Source organism: Meles meles, chromosome 19, assembly GCF_922984935.1.
Source record: "Meles meles chromosome 19, mMelMel3.1 paternal haplotype, whole genome shotgun sequence".
Lineage (NCBI taxonomy): Eukaryota > Metazoa > Chordata > Mammalia > Carnivora > Mustelidae > Meles > Meles meles.
In genome coordinates, this window is record NC_060084.1 from 6,878,707 (window position 1) to 6,894,974 (window position 16,268).

General features: G+C 46.1%; 1 protein-coding gene across 1 annotated transcript; it reads right to left on the minus strand.

Moving 5' to 3' along the window:
* Window positions 1-1,074: 1,074 nt before the first annotated feature.
* On the minus strand, window positions 1,075-14,403 carry ATMIN (ATM interactor). Its single transcript, XM_045986709.1, has 4 exons — window positions 14,073-14,403; window positions 5,048-5,173; window positions 4,098-4,297; window positions 1,075-3,443 (listed from the first exon to the last, which is right to left on the minus strand). Exons 1-4 carry the CDS (start codon window positions 14,400-14,402, stop codon window positions 1,631-1,633), a joined length of 2,469 nt encoding a protein of 822 aa, XP_045842665.1. The 5' UTR covers window position 14,403; the 3' UTR covers window positions 1,075-1,630.
* Between the last annotated feature and the right edge of the window lie 1,865 nt (window positions 14,404-16,268).

A 16,268-nucleotide genomic window follows, 5' to 3' on the forward strand; every position in this document is an offset into this window, starting at 1 on the left:
AATGTTCGAACATTAAGGCAGTGACAATTCTAAAACAATGAAATTCTAGTTAAGGCTTTATGTTTGTTTTTAAACCCACAGTCATAGGCCACTGTGACCAAAGCAAACTCTTATCTACCAGGTTGGGTTCACCTCTCCAGGATATGTTTATTCACTACCGACTATTCTTCTATGGGACAGGAATTAGTAGTAACATCATCTATTTACTTGGGGTTATTAGTCCACTCCTTAAGTTTTATTTTGAGGATTTAGCCTTCAGCAGCATAAGCGTGCCACAGAAGGAACTTTTTCTTAACAAACTTCGAAAACGTACAGGCTGCACTGATTTTTTTCCTTGGCTGAAAGTTGGACAACAATCCTAAATACAGTTAACCTCCAAAGCATGTATGACCATGCTCCCATCTAAAAACATGGACGTCCTCGATTACTGACATAACTGGTCTTCACCTCCTTTCCTTTGCAGACCGGTATTGCCGTCTAAACAAAGCAACAAAATGCAGAATACCGTATTTTAGGTGGATCTGTTCTATACTTGCTATCCTCAAGGCCCAGATAACTTCCTTGCTAGCCCAATGTCTTTCCTTATTCAAGGAAAAGATGAGAAGTGGAGGAGAAGGTTCACTTTAGAGTAACTGTGGATTACACTCTTGCCCTATCACCTTACCCTGAAATTTAGCGGAGGGGAGGGGGTGTCCTTTTTCTCTTTCCCTTATTTTTTTTTTAAACATTTAGAGAGACAAAACTCAGATCCAGCCTATGGGTACATTTTGAGAAGCAGCTGTGGAGTACCACCCTTGCCTACTGGGGAGAGCAGGGGGGATGTTCCCAGGGCACACTCCGGTATGAGTTTCCACGGCTGGGATGACGTACGATTACTTGGACTAGAAGGATCGCTATTTACACTAAGTGCTTGCCGCTACTTCTCAAAGCAGTAATTGTACAGCAACAAGTCTTGTGAGGAAGTACTGTACATGTGGGTTGGTCTCAGTAATAGTTCATGTAAAGGAAGAATGGCATTGACTACATGGAGATGGTCTCAGAAGCTAAAGACAGCTGTAGTTCTCCTTTGTCTTCAAGTCAAAAAAGCGAGATGTCAAAGCAGAGGAAGCCGCAGGCAGCAGGAGTCCCACACCATCTGAGCGCTGGCGCTTACATCTGATGTGTGGCATCTGATTTCTTTAGATTCGCTATCAGGAAACAGAATTTCTAACAAGCACTGTCAAATATTTTAGGAGCAATTTAAGTTAAGCAAGACACATTTCCACTGAAATGTTTTGAAGGTCTGAAAAGTCTGTACCCTAGTACCTGGTAAGCTTGGCTTCAGCTAATGCTAGATGGGTTTGAAAGGCGTGAAATACACTTGTGTTTTGAAGATGGGAAGACTAACGGTGACAGGGCAAATGTAGGCAACACAGAAACAATATTATTTAGACCAACATCTTACACTTCATCATACACTCACATTTATACACAAATTTCATGTTTACAAGTACAAAAGGCAAAGACCCTCCAAGAACTGAAGTAAATGCATCAGTAACTACATTCAATAGCGTTAACACTGTTGTCCCGCTCTCCATTTTCCAAACGCAGAAGGAAATCGTCAATGCCGTCGCACGCTCGGACTTCACTTTTAGAAGTCGGAGACCCTGTGTAGTTCCGCACATGTCTGGGTTTCTACAGAGCTGAACTGAGATTCCATTGTGTTCCAGGCCAAATCGGCCAGAAGAAAGTCATCCATTGCTGTCTGAGTTTCATTGCTGGTGAAGAACAAGCTCCCCAGGGTTTCGAAGCCAGAATTCATGGTCTGTGTCTCCGTACTGTTCAGCTGAACTTTGCTCTCTACAGCAGGTACGTTTTTAGCAGCGGAGATTCCTTCAGTCTGGGTCTCTGTGTCAGATGAATCAGTACTCATGGAAAAGCTGGAGTGTTTCAGAATACTTCCCAGAGGCAGGTGGGGGCTACTGTCTAAAAAGAAGTTTAAGTCTGTCTGTGTCTGCGTGTCAAACATTTCAAGGCCCAAGAAGTTAGAATTTCCCCTACAACTATAGGACTGAGCAGATGTGTCTGTAAGGAAGAAGTCCGTCTGGGTCTCTATGTCCAGCGATTCCAAGACAGGCTCGGTAGTCATGGTGTTAAGCTCACTCTCTTCAGTTTGAGTCTGGATATTTGAGGCAGACAAGAACTCTTCAATATCAAAATCAATTGCGGGATTCTGGGTCGGGCCAGATGGGAGCTGGGGGTCAGGTCCGGTACTTGTGTCAGACAAAAGACCACGATTGTCCAGTGTCTGACCGGGGAGATTAGTTGACAAGATGTTTTCTAAATCGCTTAGTAAATCTATAGTTTGGGTCTGATTATCTGTCATGTTCTGTGAAGGAAGCATGCTGTGCTGTGCACTGAAGGTTATAATTGGTGCTGACTTCTCAAGATCTTGATTTAAAGTCTTAGGGTGGGTCTGAGGTAACAAATCATGAGCGACGGTCTCTGCTACTAAGCTGCTGCTTATAATACTGTCTGTAGAAACACCGTAGGATGAATGGACGCTCTCAAAAATGTCCCCACCCATAACAGTTTGGTTCATCGGTACTCGGTCATCTGTCAGACTTTGCATCCCACTTGTCTGGGTTTCTCTGGAGATCCCACCTGACTGGTAACAGGCATCCATAAACGCATCAGTCTGAGCAGCAATGGACGAGGTCACCTTGGAACTGGGCAAAAACGTTTGCGTATGAACACTAATGGGAAGGGAGACTTGAGAACCAAACGTCAAATCTGTTTGAGAACAAGAAGATACAGAGGAATCGGGCCCTGCCCACGGTGTGGAAGGTATGAAGGACTGCGTGGCGTAAGACAGGTCTGTCTGTACGTTGATCGAAGAAATACTGTTCTTCTGACATGTGCTCCCCAGTTCTTGTAAAGGATTAGACAGGCTCTTACCCAAGTTCACTTGAACGCCTGTACTAATTGGCTCCATGGCAACAGGACTTACAATTTTTGGAAGAGGGAGACTTTCCTTCAGACAGCCAGCCTCCGAATCGAGGCCGAGGATCAGGGTTCCAATTGACAAGGGCAGTATGTGCACAGCGCCCGGGGCCGAGCCCTGGTGGTTGACACCCAACACCACCGGCTGGGCCAAGGAGTCAGCTGTAGGCACGAAGATAGGCATGGGAGAAAACTGCATAACAGGAAGTTTCACCAGAGCCACTTTGGGCTTGGGTAAAAGCAACTTCTGAGGGTATCTTGGAGGTGTTGTAAGAGTCTGCTTTCCGGCATTAGAGCTGCCAGAGTCTTCAAAAGAAGAGACGAGTTTTATATCTGAAGTTTCCAGTTCTTGAGTGTCTGGTCTTGCAGCTGGTTGGGTGCTCAAGGCCTCCGTGGTCTTACTGGACAACTTCTGGCTGTGCAAGCAGCTCTCCATTTTCCTTTTCTTACTAGGTGGATCCCTGAAACCAAGGACAGAGTTAACGAGAGAAAAACAAGAGTTTCGGCTGCAGTTTTCTTCAACCCTGGTGCGGTCTCTTCAATGATTTACAAATCTAGAGCAGAGATCAGAAGCCACCAGGGGAGGAGAGCTCCATCCTTCTGTGCCTCTCTGAGAACTGGGACTAACTACTATACGGTGGGCAGAAGTGCAGGAGTGTGCAGGTAGGGAAGGAGGAAGCCCATCTTTTTCGGGGCATGCCTCTAAGTACTCTAGTACTCAGGTCAGCTCTGTAAGCACGAGGGAGCTAACAGATTATATAACGCAACTTTTACTGTTCCTAAAGGGGGAAGCTATTACTCTAAATATAAATTTGACCTTCAATATGAGGTACCGTTTCATGATAAAACTTAACTCTTTAGCAATCTACTAACATCCCTCTGATGAAAAACGCTTCAAGTTGGGCTTTTCAATTGGGAAGAAATGAGGAAGCACAACTGGGTTAGACAGATGTGGATCCTTTGCCAGCACCGCACTTTTCCGAAAGCTCCCTGCTTCCGTGTCATGTTTTTCGCTGTTACTCCTCCTTTCTCTCCGCACTAGCGGCCTTCCAGAAGCTTCGTCCGCCATCCTTCCCAGAGCCACTGACCCCTGGGCCACCGTTTCTCCCCCTCACCTGTGCTCTGCCGGGATCTCATGGCCGGTGCGGTAGGCGTGAGACTGTAGCGCCGTCCTGCTGGCGTAGGGACAGCCGCACGTGCACCGGAAGGTCTTGCCGCAGTCCCCGGCGTGCCTCTTCAGGTCCCACTCGGTGCCGTAGGAGTTGCCGCACTTGCCGCACCTGTGCTTCTTTTCGGCGTGCATCTTCATGAAGTGCTGGCGGGAGCGCAGAGGACCAAAGTGGAAAAGCACACTGCTCAAAACACCTGAAAACCACCCTGTACGTGCATTAACAGTGAGCCTGCAGGACAGGCTAGCGCGGCCTCCATCAAAAGAGGGGGAAAAGCAGGCAAGCTGCCGTTTACCACACGCCCCTCCTCCCTGTCACTGCGGCTTCGTGAAAAGTGAGAACACTGTTTTGGGGACAGTTCATGGCACCCGGTTAGGGTTTACGAACGAGGCAGGAGAAAGGCCGCCACGCTTTTCTCAGGACCCCTGGAGCCAGCCCTCGGGAGAGCAGTTCAGCTGCCAGTCCCTGCCAGTCCCACGTGACCTCTTTCCCCACTCACTGGGCCCCTCCCTCCTCCAAAGGCAGCTGCTTCTGGAACTCTTCCTGACTTCTGCGGCTTCATCCTTCCTTAGGAGAGTTCTTCCCCTGTGCCTTTGCTCCTCGGGCCTTGGAGGCACACAGTCACACAAGAGACCTGGAGCACACATTTCTCATTTGCCGCGGAACCGGTCTTCTCCTCTTTCTCTCCAAACCCACTTCTGGACATCTTCTCCAGAACAAGCCATGTCTCCTTCACTCTTGTTAAACCCCACCCCCGTTTTCCCCAACAGGGAGACTCCTGGCAGCTTTCTTTGAGAATTCTCCAGTTATGGTTTGGTAAGTGATTAGAATGCACATTAGGTTTATATCACCTGCATTTCACCTTCAGAGAAGTATACTTAAGACAAATAAAATACCTGTTTTACGAGAGAAAATTGAGAAAATGGTCTGTCAGGACCTCTAGGGCATCCTTCAATGGGACAACAGTAGAATTTCGGTACAGTTTTCAAATCCTTTCTTATAGTTGGATTTACTATGCCATCCTGCAAAAGAAAAAATTACTTTACATAATTATTTAAACAAAACAAAACAGTGGAACTGGCTAGGACCAGAAACAAGGAATGACTAAAGATGGGCATAAGAGATCTTTTAGGGGAAATAAAAATGTTCTAAAATTAGATTGTCGTGCTGGTGGCACAACCATGTGGATCTACTGAATAATTCAAGTTTTCACTTAAAATGGGTAAATCAAACTATAGCTCAACAAATCTATAAAAATTTTTCAAAACAGGGGCACCTGGGTGGCTCAGTTGGTTAAGCGACTGCCTTCGGCTCAGGTCATGATCCTGGAGTCCTGGGACTGAATCCTGCATCAGGCTCCCTGCTCAGCAGGGATCTGCTTCTCCCTCTGACCACCCCCCTTCTCATGCTCGCTCTCTCTCTTTCTCTCTCTCATTCTTGCTCTCCCTCAAATAAATAAATAAAATCTTCAAAAAAATTTTTTTCAAAACAAAAAAACCCTCCATATTGTTTAAAAATCTTCAATCCATTCCTTTAAAACTCTTCCTTCTAAACTGAAAATTTCTGTCCTTAAAGCCAGCTTTCTTTGTTTGTAAGTGGTATATTCAGTTTCTTAGCCTCAACATTTTGGCACCACCCTAATTCTTCCCTTCCCCTTTACCCCACCCTCAATTACTGGGAGCCCCTAAAAAACCCCTCCTTTGACTCTGCTGTTCAGGCCTTCCTCCTGGTACCCTGACTTCCTCTGATCCTTAAACCCCTGAAGTAGGTGAAGGCAGTCAACACAACTTTTTACACAGCAACCTGAATACAGTCACCATGCTACGTCTGAAATTTACTAATCATTATAGCAACTAGTACTTGTATACAGCTTTCATTACTGTGTCAGACACATATATAAGATTAACTCATATAATCCTAATCATCCTTTGTTATTAAGTATGTGACTGTCTTTTTGGCTGGGAGTCTAAAATACCTCGTGACTTCATTTAGCTTGGAGTGCTCTGTCCCGGCGCCCCTGATGAGCTCACGTACTGCAGGTGTGACACACCTATGACCTCCAGCGAATTCCTGTCTGGCTCTAAATGGGGTGGGGTGGGGTGGGGAAAGGACCTCTTGACAGGTCACTGGAAACAACCGGAGATACACTCATGTAACCGGGGCTCAAGGGTAGAAGAGCGCCTGGTTCCGGGGGTCCCAAAACAGACCAACTTTGGCCACTCACCACTGACACAAAGGCAGTGAGGCAAGTGGTGGTGACACAAGAAAAGGGATTTATTTCAGTGAATCCAGTACCAGGAAGACAGTGGACTAACATCTCTAAGACTGTCTCCAAAGTGCTGAAAATACTTTCAGGTTTATGTAAGGAAAATGTAGGACAAAGGTCAGAGGATACGGGCAGGCAGGCAGGATAGGTCAGGTTAGTCGCTATCTTGGGGTCAACCATGCGGGGTTCTTGCTGGTGTAAAGGGAATCCCTGTTGCTTGAGGGAATAGTTTTGGGTCCCTATCATGGGATGCCCCTCCCCTGGGTCTTTTGCCTGAATAAGAGATGAGCTGGAAAGACGAACATTATCAGTTAGAAAATACAGACTGAGGTCCAAGTGGAAGGGGTAGAACTTCGCTTTGTCTCAGGCCTCAGCTGCTGCTGCAGCGCTCAGGTAGGTATCCTGGTCATCTAGTGTTCTGGTGAGCGAGATTCAATACTGTTGGAACATGTCCACGTCCCTCTCTACCCGTAGTGCTTCTGGAGAAGTGAGAAATGAATAATCACGTGGCTAAGACTCCTTCCCTTTGCCTTCCCAGTGGATCTCAAGAGGAACATGTTGATCTTGTTGAGTCTGTGTCCACTCATTTAGAGGGAAAAGAAGCTGTTGTTTTATTTTTAAACAACATACTTTATCTTTCCATATCAAATTCAATTAGTCCTCCACGTCTTCCACACTGGTCCATTCTTTTACAATCCTACTGCGCTATACTGTCCAAATATTCATATTCATTTGGGTTATTTAAATGGTCTCTTACATAAGTTTCCTTCCTAATGTTATAACAAATGTGACATTCTGAAAACTTATTTGTATGTATCACCTAACAGTGTGTTATGCCTCTAATCTCCCATTATAACTGTATCTTTTTCTGTTCCCTTTTTATACACCACCCTACTCCACCTCACATTCTTCCCACTTCCAATTGCACAGTCTACGAAGGCCCAATTTGCCCTACATTCTCCTGGCTCTCTTCAGGCAGACTGCGATGGCGGAAAAAGCACCTGGCATTGAAAGACCTACAGGCAGCTTCTACCACCAATTAGGGCTGTTGCCTTAACCTCTCTGAGTCAGTTTACTCATTTCTGAGATACATACAGTAGTTAACTCTCAGGATGATCTTGTATTGGATTAGCATAAAGCCAAGCCCAGATCATAGTCTCAATAAACAACACTCCCTTGTTCTGCTTACCACCACCGAGATGTAGAGATGTTTCCTGTTTGAATTCTGAGATAATGAAACTTAAGCTATTTTAAATATTACCAATTTTTTTTTCTTGAGTTCTTTCTCTCCAACTAACTTTCTTAAGGGCAGAAACTAGTCTGCACACCTCTTGGTATTGTCTTAATGCTTAAAGAAGAGAGCATTTGCCTGCTAAATGGCAGAGCTTTTTTTGAAGGGCAGTCCAGCATAGGGTGGTGGTTTTCAACCCCGGAGCCTGTGAAAAATCACAGGAGACACTTTAGTTTGGAGTGGGGGGATTAGGGATCCATACTTGGTTTTTAGGTCTCCCTACATAATCCAAAAATACAGTCTAGCTTTGGAACCTCTTGCACAGTGGTTAAACCCCTGGGTTCTGGAATGTGGACTGCCATAGTTTGAATTCTCTACCTTGCCACTTCTTGTGACCTTGAGAAAATGAACTGCCTTGGTTTCCTTACCTGTGAAGAAGGTAAAACATGATCTACTTCATGGTTGTTGTAGGGATTTAGTTGTAGGGATTTAACACAGTGCTTATCATGTAATCACTCAATTAGTTATTATTGTTATTTGCTGTAGAGAGTTTTGTTTCTTCTTTTGCTTTCTGCCAACCAAATTAATGCCAAAGATCTAATCTAAACCAGTACTTTACATTAAATTACTGTCCTTGTGAAAGTCAGACTGAAAGGCTCTTCTGTTAAAACACTGGCAGCTACAAGCTTTAATGACAACTGACATGGTCTCTTATCACCAAACTCATCCTACTCACCAGTTCACCTAGTGTTTTGTTTTTTAATGAAATACTTTCAGTTAACTTGGTATTTTTCCATCTAGTGTTATTAGCAAGAAAAAAATGACAAGCGGGGAGAATATTAAGAAAGACTAAGAAATTCTTCATTCACCTGACAATTATCAAATTCCTCTTAGTGATATGCCAGGGAGATGGCTCCTGTCTATGTTCTAGGATGTTCAGATGTTCCACAAAATTGCCTACAAGGTCACTACAAAATTCATGTTCACTTCTAATACACTCTCAACTCTGCTTAGCATGCCTTTTTTTAAACTTTTAATTTTTATTTTTAAGTGTTTTATTTATTTATTCATGAGAGACAGACAGAGAGAGAGAGAGAGAGACAGAGACAGAGGGAGAAGCAGGCTCCCCGCAGAGCAGGGAGCCAGATGCAGGACTCGATCCTAAGACACCGGAATCATGACCTGAGCCAAAGGCAGACACTTAACCTTGACTGAATCACCCAGGTGCCCTAACATGCCTTTTTTAGTACCCCTTTTTAAACTCCCAATCATGTTCTCAAAGACAAGTTCACTTCACTTTTTTAAAAAAGTTAATGTTCTACAGATGTTTTAGGTTCACAGCAAAATTGAGCAAGAAGCACAGAGAGTTCTCATATATATCTCTCCCTCCCCAAACGTAAATAGCCTGTTCCACTATTAACAGTTATGCCCTACCAGAGTGGTACATTTGTTCTAATCAATGAACCTACATTGGCACATCAGTATCACCAAAAATCCACAGTTTATATTAGAGTTCTATTGTTGCTGTTGTATATTCTATGGCTTTTGACAAATGTGTAATGACGAACAACCACTGTTACACTATCACACAGTATTTTCATTGCCCTAAAAATCCTCTGTGCTTACACCTATTCCTAATATTCCCTTAAACCCACACTGGGAAGGACTAATCTTTTTTGCCTTCTCCAGAAAGTCATATAGTTGGAATGATACAGTATGTACCCTTTTCAGATTAGCTTCTTTCATTGAGTATACTCCTGACCTAAATTTCCACCATGTCGTTTCATGGTTTGATAGCTCATTTCTTTTTAGTGCTGAGTAATATGCCATTCTCTGGAGGGACCACAGTTCATCTCTCCATTCACCTACTGGTGAACATCTTGCTAGATTCCGAGTTTTGGCAATTAGTCACTTCTCTTTACGTGTCTTCCACCGCCTCCCTCGCCTTTCCGTTCTCACTGTTACACCATTAGTTCAAGACAGGACGACTCTGTTTGGACTTTAATTATTAACCTCTTGACTCATTTCTAGAACTTCAATCTTTTTTTCATTCACTTTGCCAGATTCATTTTTCTAAAGTATAGCTCTGATCATGCTATTTCCTCACTCAAACATTTTTAGTGGCACTCCATATCTTGCCGGGTCCAAATTTCTCTAGCTTGAGACATTCAAGTCCCTTACTATAAATACTTTGATTTGCCTTTCTCTTCTGTTACTTACCTGTTTTGTCTAATGGAACTACCTGAAATCCCCCAAACCTTTTCAAGGGGAAGAAAGTATTTGTATCATCTGTTGCATTTGGGAATGTCTGGACAGAGTAAATGTTCAATAAAAACTGGGAGCATTATACTGAACATGTTCACGTGGCCATCAAAGCCAAAACTGTATCATGTGCTAGGATGAAACACTAAAGACAGCTGTAATGGGCACCAACCATCCCCTGGTGGCCTTTATTACAGGCATGGCAACAACCTGAGAGCATTCACTTTCCTGCTTTCTGAGGGCCAACTCCTCACCCTCCCCCCCATCACCATCTCTCCATCCCAATTCCAGGGCCTTCCTGTCCTGAGACAATAAACTCAAAAGACAGCACGGCTGTCTCCCCAGTGGATCTCAAGAGGAACATGTTGATCAGTGGGTTGAAGCCTCTGCCTTCGGCTCGGGTTGTGATCCCGGGGTCCTGGGATCGAGCCCTGCATTGGGCTCACTGCTTGGCGGGGAGCCTGCTTCCTCCTCTCTCTCTGCCTGCTTCTCTGCCTACTTGTGATCTCTGTCTGTCAAATAAATAAATAAATAAAATCTTTAAAAAAAAAAAAAGAGACAGGATGGCTGAGATGAGAATGGGGGAGATAAGAAATGGGGGTGGTACAACACCACATGAACCACAGTGACAAAGTCATGTTTTGTTCTGGCATCCTCTATGTTCAAAAACAAAATTCACCAGACTTCTTGTACTTCATCTTTTGTATGCATGACTAAAAGGAGAACACAAAAAATACTTCATGTTTTGCATTCCTTTTTCGGGTACCTGTTACACAAAACATTTTAAAGTAAAAAAAAAAACAAGCATTTCAAAAATGTTTATGAAACATTTTAACTAAAAGAATTAGGGGAAAAAAATCTGTGAGAGGAAATAATAAAAAAACAAGATGGAAAAAAGTAAACACGGAAGAAGAGAAAAGCAGGAGTAAGGACACACTTTAAGGAGAAAGGATAAAAGGAAGAGATTTTAAGAACAGTGGCAAAGACTCGTGGGGGGAAAAAGGCACTATGACTACACCAGCACCCGACTGCCTCCACAGAAAGCATCCAAGAAGAAAATCAGTTCGCTCTGTTGTCTTCTTACTGTAAATTTAAAATCGCAGGTCTTTGTATAATATGGCCTACAGAACCACCTGGAACCTTTCTTTTCCTTTTTTTTTCTTAAAACAAACTTCTTTGCAAATCATTAAAAGCAAACCCTGGACCGAACATAATACAAAATCCTTTAAGCCAGGTTTCAAAAATAAAAATGCTGCTGGGTAAGAGGTTCTTTAAGGGCGCTCCTGTTCCCTTCACTGCTTTCAAACAAGAAATAAAAGAATCTCTGAGAAATGTCCATTTACTCCTACTCTTCTTTTTCCTTAATCCCGGCTTTCACTTCCTCAGGAATCCCCCCTGCAGGGAAGGGAGATTTCCTAGGAGGAGATTTCCCAACAGTAGATGAAATAGAGACATGTATCTCAAGAACCCGCATTACACCAAAACTCAGCTGTCCTTACACCTTACAATTCAATCCCTATTCTTAACCACTATCCTTCAGAAGGGTTGGTTAATTATTTACATGAAGAAGGGAATATTTGTTTAGGGGCAGGATACCCTGTGAAGAAAGTCTAGAATAAAATAAGGACCATACAGCAACTAATGGGGAAGGGGTAAGAGTATCATAACCTAGAAAAAATAAAAACTAGGAAAGAAACTACAATTTTGCAAGTGCCTGTAACCAAGAGAACCAGCAGGGAAAATTCCCACTGAATATTATGCAAATCTGCCAAGCAGCTAAACTCAGACCACCTTCAGGGCAGTAAGTAGGCAGGCACTAGATTGGTAAGGGAGTCTCTCCAAAAAGCTTTCAAAACCACTGGGAGCTCCCAGGCAGCTCTTCTCCCCAGGCCTCCTCTTTCCTTCTCCCTCCCTCCTCCCAATGCTTTGCAAACAACAAGTGTCAAGAGTAATGTTTGACCTCGAGAGCCTTCTCCTCAGGATGCAGTCAGAGAGTAGAGATTCACCTCTGTAAAGGTCACATAGGTCATGCTCATGAAAGAAAACGAACACCTTTCCTCCCATATAGCAGATGCTCATGGTTGGCTGGGTGCTGTGGTTAGAAAGGCAGAACAAGGAAGGAAAGTGAGCCTCTCTGACAAGGAAAAAATAAAAAACAAAAACAATGATGGTTCTGGATGAGATTCCTTTAATTCCACCTGAAACAGGTCTCCCTAATGACCTATGAAGGAAAATCAGGAGAGTCCACTTTTCCCTTCAACATTTTTAGTTCAGATCTTGAGGGATCTTGAGGGCACTGTCCTGAGTGTAGACAAGAGACATCTCAAAACCAGCTTAGAAGTGGGAGAATGACTTCATACAGGTTCTAAGCAAGGGACGATACTGCTGCTCTGAAAGTCCGGGTAAAGATTTGACTATCAAAATTTTTATCTGCCTCAAACATACGCCTCCTTCTTAATCTCATTATACTTTGCGTGTACACTGTATACTGTACTGTTTGTGTATTTTGTAAATGTACGGGTATCTCTAGATATTCCAAAACTTAATGTCTTTTAAAAACGTAATTAGAAAGAGACCTATTCTATGCTATCACGCTAGTCCTGAAGAGTAAATGGTATCTTTGTGCTTAACAGATGCTTCGCAAAGTCTTGAGAGTGAAAGAGCTCCAGACAGGAATTTCAGACAAAAGGACAATAAAACTGTTAGAGGGAATCTCTGGGCCAATACAGTCCTGGCCAGACGGGCAGCTTCTCTTGGGCTCAGAGATGTGAAGTGTCCCGGCTGGTTCTCAGTGAGGACACGGTACCAGAGATGGGCGACGGCCGTTGTCTACGAGCCAAGAGAATCAAGGCATGTAGAATTTCTGCAAACATATAGCTCACCCACTCAAGTTAAAAAGGAAGAATTTCGTTGAAACGTAGTATGATAGAGAAAACACAAGGTCGAAGACCATTCCCAAAGACCACTGAAGAGGTACTGCACTGAGTCCTGGAAGAAACGGCCTCTGCTCTGAAGAAAACTGCGGTTCCCCCAGCACCTCCTGACCCCGCTCCCTCATCTTCACGGGGAACCATGCAGCATCTGTTCAGCTGGTGCCAGACGGGGTCGGCCTCTCCTGGGCACCTCGTCTGGGCTACTAGAAACTCTAACCGCTGATAAATTCTCACCGGAAGCCCGATTCTAAGGAAGTCTCCAAGGAGGATCTCCGTGAAGGGCAGACAGAACCTGCAACACGCTGCGTAATTCAAACTTACTCCTGAATCCGTCCAGACCATCCAAAGCTACATTCACAAAACTGCTGTGAGTGTCATGCTTCGGAATCCCGTCACTGTTGACACGGAGAGAAGCGAGTAAGGAGTGGGGGGAGGAAACTTCCCGTTGTAACGACGGGGAAATTGGGACTTAACAGGTGTAGGGTGGGGCCGGACCTCTGGATTTTCGGGGAGCTGAGCTCTCCACAGACGCGCACTGCGGGGTAAAAACCACTGCCCCACTTCACAGACCGAGGAAGGGATGGTCCCACGACTGTCATGGTTCCCTTTTTAAGAGAAGTCCTGCGGGAAATTTCCCTTACGTCTCCCTCCTGAGCACACCCGATTCTACCAATACTGGGAGAACGAGGCAAAGCTGCAGCGAGCGCCCTTTTACAAGCCGGGAGAACCTGAAGGCCTCACGCAGGTACTGTGGGTGTGGTGGAAAGCTCTCGGGCTGCACAAGCGGACACCGGGTTTAAATTCCTGCTCCAGTCCGGCTGCGCAATCCGCTTCTCAACAGCAGGACGAGGATGAGACGGGCCTCCGCAAGTTACTAGGAACTGCCGAGGTCCCTGTGTCGAACGCGCGGGCCGCGAAGCCAGAGGCCAGCAGTGCCGGCTCGTCCGAGCCCGACAGCGGAGGGGCATGACACAGTGTTTTCTACTGGGTGTCCCTGCGTGCTGGCCCCCACTCTGCCCCGCCGGGACTCCCTGGCCGGCTTGGCCCGTTTTGTGTTTGGACGCCAGCCGGCGAGGCTGCACACGCGCGCGCGCGCACACACACACACACACACGCACACGGCGCAATCCCGAGCGCGGGCCGGGATCCCGCACGCCCCGCACGCCCGAGCCCGCGCCCAAGCCCCGGAGAGCCAGGCCCAGGGAGGCGCCGTTCCGCGGTGGGCTCACCTGCAGGCGGTGGCTCTTGACCAGGTGCATGTTGAGCGCCGGGCTGTTGGGCAGGATCTTGCCGCAGCCGCGCACGGTGCACAGGATGTTGGTCCGCACCGCCCGGGACAGCTCGCTCACCGACGGCTGGATCAGCTCCCGGGCCGGCGGCGCGGGACCCGCGGGCTGCTGTTTCGCCGCCGCGGGCCGCGGCCGGCTGCCCCTCAGCCGTCCGGGGGGCCCCCACGGGCCCGAGGCGGCGGCGGCGGCTCCCCTCGCGGCCGTCGGAGCGGTCGGGACACCCGAGGCCAGAGCCGCGGACCCCGCCGCCGCCGCCTCAGACGCCGCCATGGCTCCCGCACGGCCGAAGAACCGAGCGACCAGGCCCCGCCTCCCGCCGCAGCCACTTCCGGCAGGGGGCGGGGCCGCCGGCCTCATTAGCATCCGGCGGGGCCCGGACGGCCGCGGCGCCCCCTGCCGGCCATGGAGGGAGTGTCTGCGGGAAGCCGCTGCCCAGTGAGGCAAGAGGGTTACAAAACTTCACAGGGGTTCTTGGGAACAGGTGGAAGGTATTGGTCCCACTGATCATTTTCATTTTCCCAGAAAACTTAACTTTGGGCATTAATTGTATAGAAGAAAAAGCAATACGCTCAGGAACTTTATTTCCCCCATATTAGAAACAACCCAAATATTCAATGGCAGGAGAGGCAATAGTATGTTAATTACATCTATTGTTCATCGAGAGTTTACCGTGTGCTAGACTTTGGGGAAGGTACTTTTCACTTTGTATCTCATTTTGTCCTCAAAACAGGTGTCGCGGGTATGTACTGTAAGTTTTACCCCATTTTGCAGAGAAGAAACTAGCCCCAGGTCGCATTGTACAAACAAGTAAGTTGATATGGTTGAGTTAATCATTTTAAGGGAGACTGGATTTACTTGCCTGTATCTTTTTTGTTTTTGCCTCTTCACTGTTGAAGTCCAAGTACTACTTAGGAGACAGTATGACTCAGGGCAGGGTTCCAAAACCTAAGTCCTTGGATGGACTAGCTAGACCAAGGAAATGAGCACAGGAGGCCAGGTGTAGACGAGAGAAGTGAGGGCTAGTGAAATGAAATATCCATCCTTTGTTTAAAGGATGCTACTCATCTTTGGTGTTGCTAGATTTATTTTTTAAGGTTTTTAGGTGAAAACTGCTAACTTATATGTATCAGAAGCTGTTCTAGTTTTCTATTGCTGCAGTTACAAGTTTCCACCCCCTTAGTGGCTTAAATCACACAGATTGTGGCAGGGTTCTTTTTTTTTTTTTTTTTTAAGATTTTATTCACTTATTTGACAGAGAGAGATCACAAGTAGACAGAGAGGCAGGCAGAGAGAGAGGGAAGCAGGCTCGCTGCTGAGCAGAGAGCCCACTGCGGGACTCGATCCCAGGACCCTGAGATCATGACCCGAGCCGAAGGCAGCCGCCTAACCCACTGAGCCACCCAGGCGCCCCTGTGGCAGGGTTCTGACACAAGTACTACCGTAAGATCAAAGTGTGGGCAGGGCTGCATTTCTCCTGGAGGCTCTACAGAACAATCTGCTTACTTGCCTTTTCCAGTTTCTCGGAGTCAGTAACGGTGAGTTGAGTATTCATTGTATCACGGACTTGTTCTCCCTCTGATCTCTCCTGTTCCTGTTCCACACCCCCCCCCCCCCCCGCCACGGTTTCCACTTTTGAAGATCCTTGTGATTACAGTGACTCCATTCAGGAAGTCCAGAATAATCTCCCCTTTGCAAGTCCTTTCGCCTTGTCAGGTAATGTATTTACAGATTTCAGGGATTAGGATGTGGACATCTTTGAGTTGGGGGCATTATTCTGCCTATCACAGAAATTACTTCTGCTTTTAAAAGTTCTGGGGGACAAACAAACTCTACAGCAATGTGTGTGGGGGACGCACCTACAGGCTCTTGTTTCTTTTGGCATGGTGTCTCAGAGTGCAGGCTCTCGAATCTGAATGCCTGGGGTTAACGTGAGCTCAGCCACTTACTAGCATAGGCTTTGGCATTCACTACAGTAGAATAAGACTAGTCATGCTGCCTATCTTATAGGATTGTGGTGAAAATAAGGTAATGCACATAAAATACTTAGGACCGACACAGCAAGTACTCCAAAAATGTTAGCCATTCATTTTTGGAGACCCTACCTAATGTGCCATAAAGTCCTTTGGCCGTGGAGGT

What these genes read in the sequence shown, in the direction of transcription:
- ATMIN (XM_045986709.1), bottom strand. Translation starts at nt 14,402, where the DNA reads ATGGCGGCGTCTGAGGCGGCGGCGGCGGGGTCCGCGGCTCTGGCCTCG. An exon ending in TCAAGAGCCACCGCCTGCAG is followed by an intron (nt 5,174 to 14,072) that starts GTGAGCCCACCG and finishes TTTCTTTTGCAG; the next exon opens with GATGGCATAGTAAATCCAAC. An exon ending in GAGATCCCGGCAGAGCACAG is followed by an intron (nt 3,444 to 4,097) that starts GTGAGGGGGAGA and finishes CCTTGGTTTCAG; the next exon opens with GGATCCACCTAGTAAGAAAA.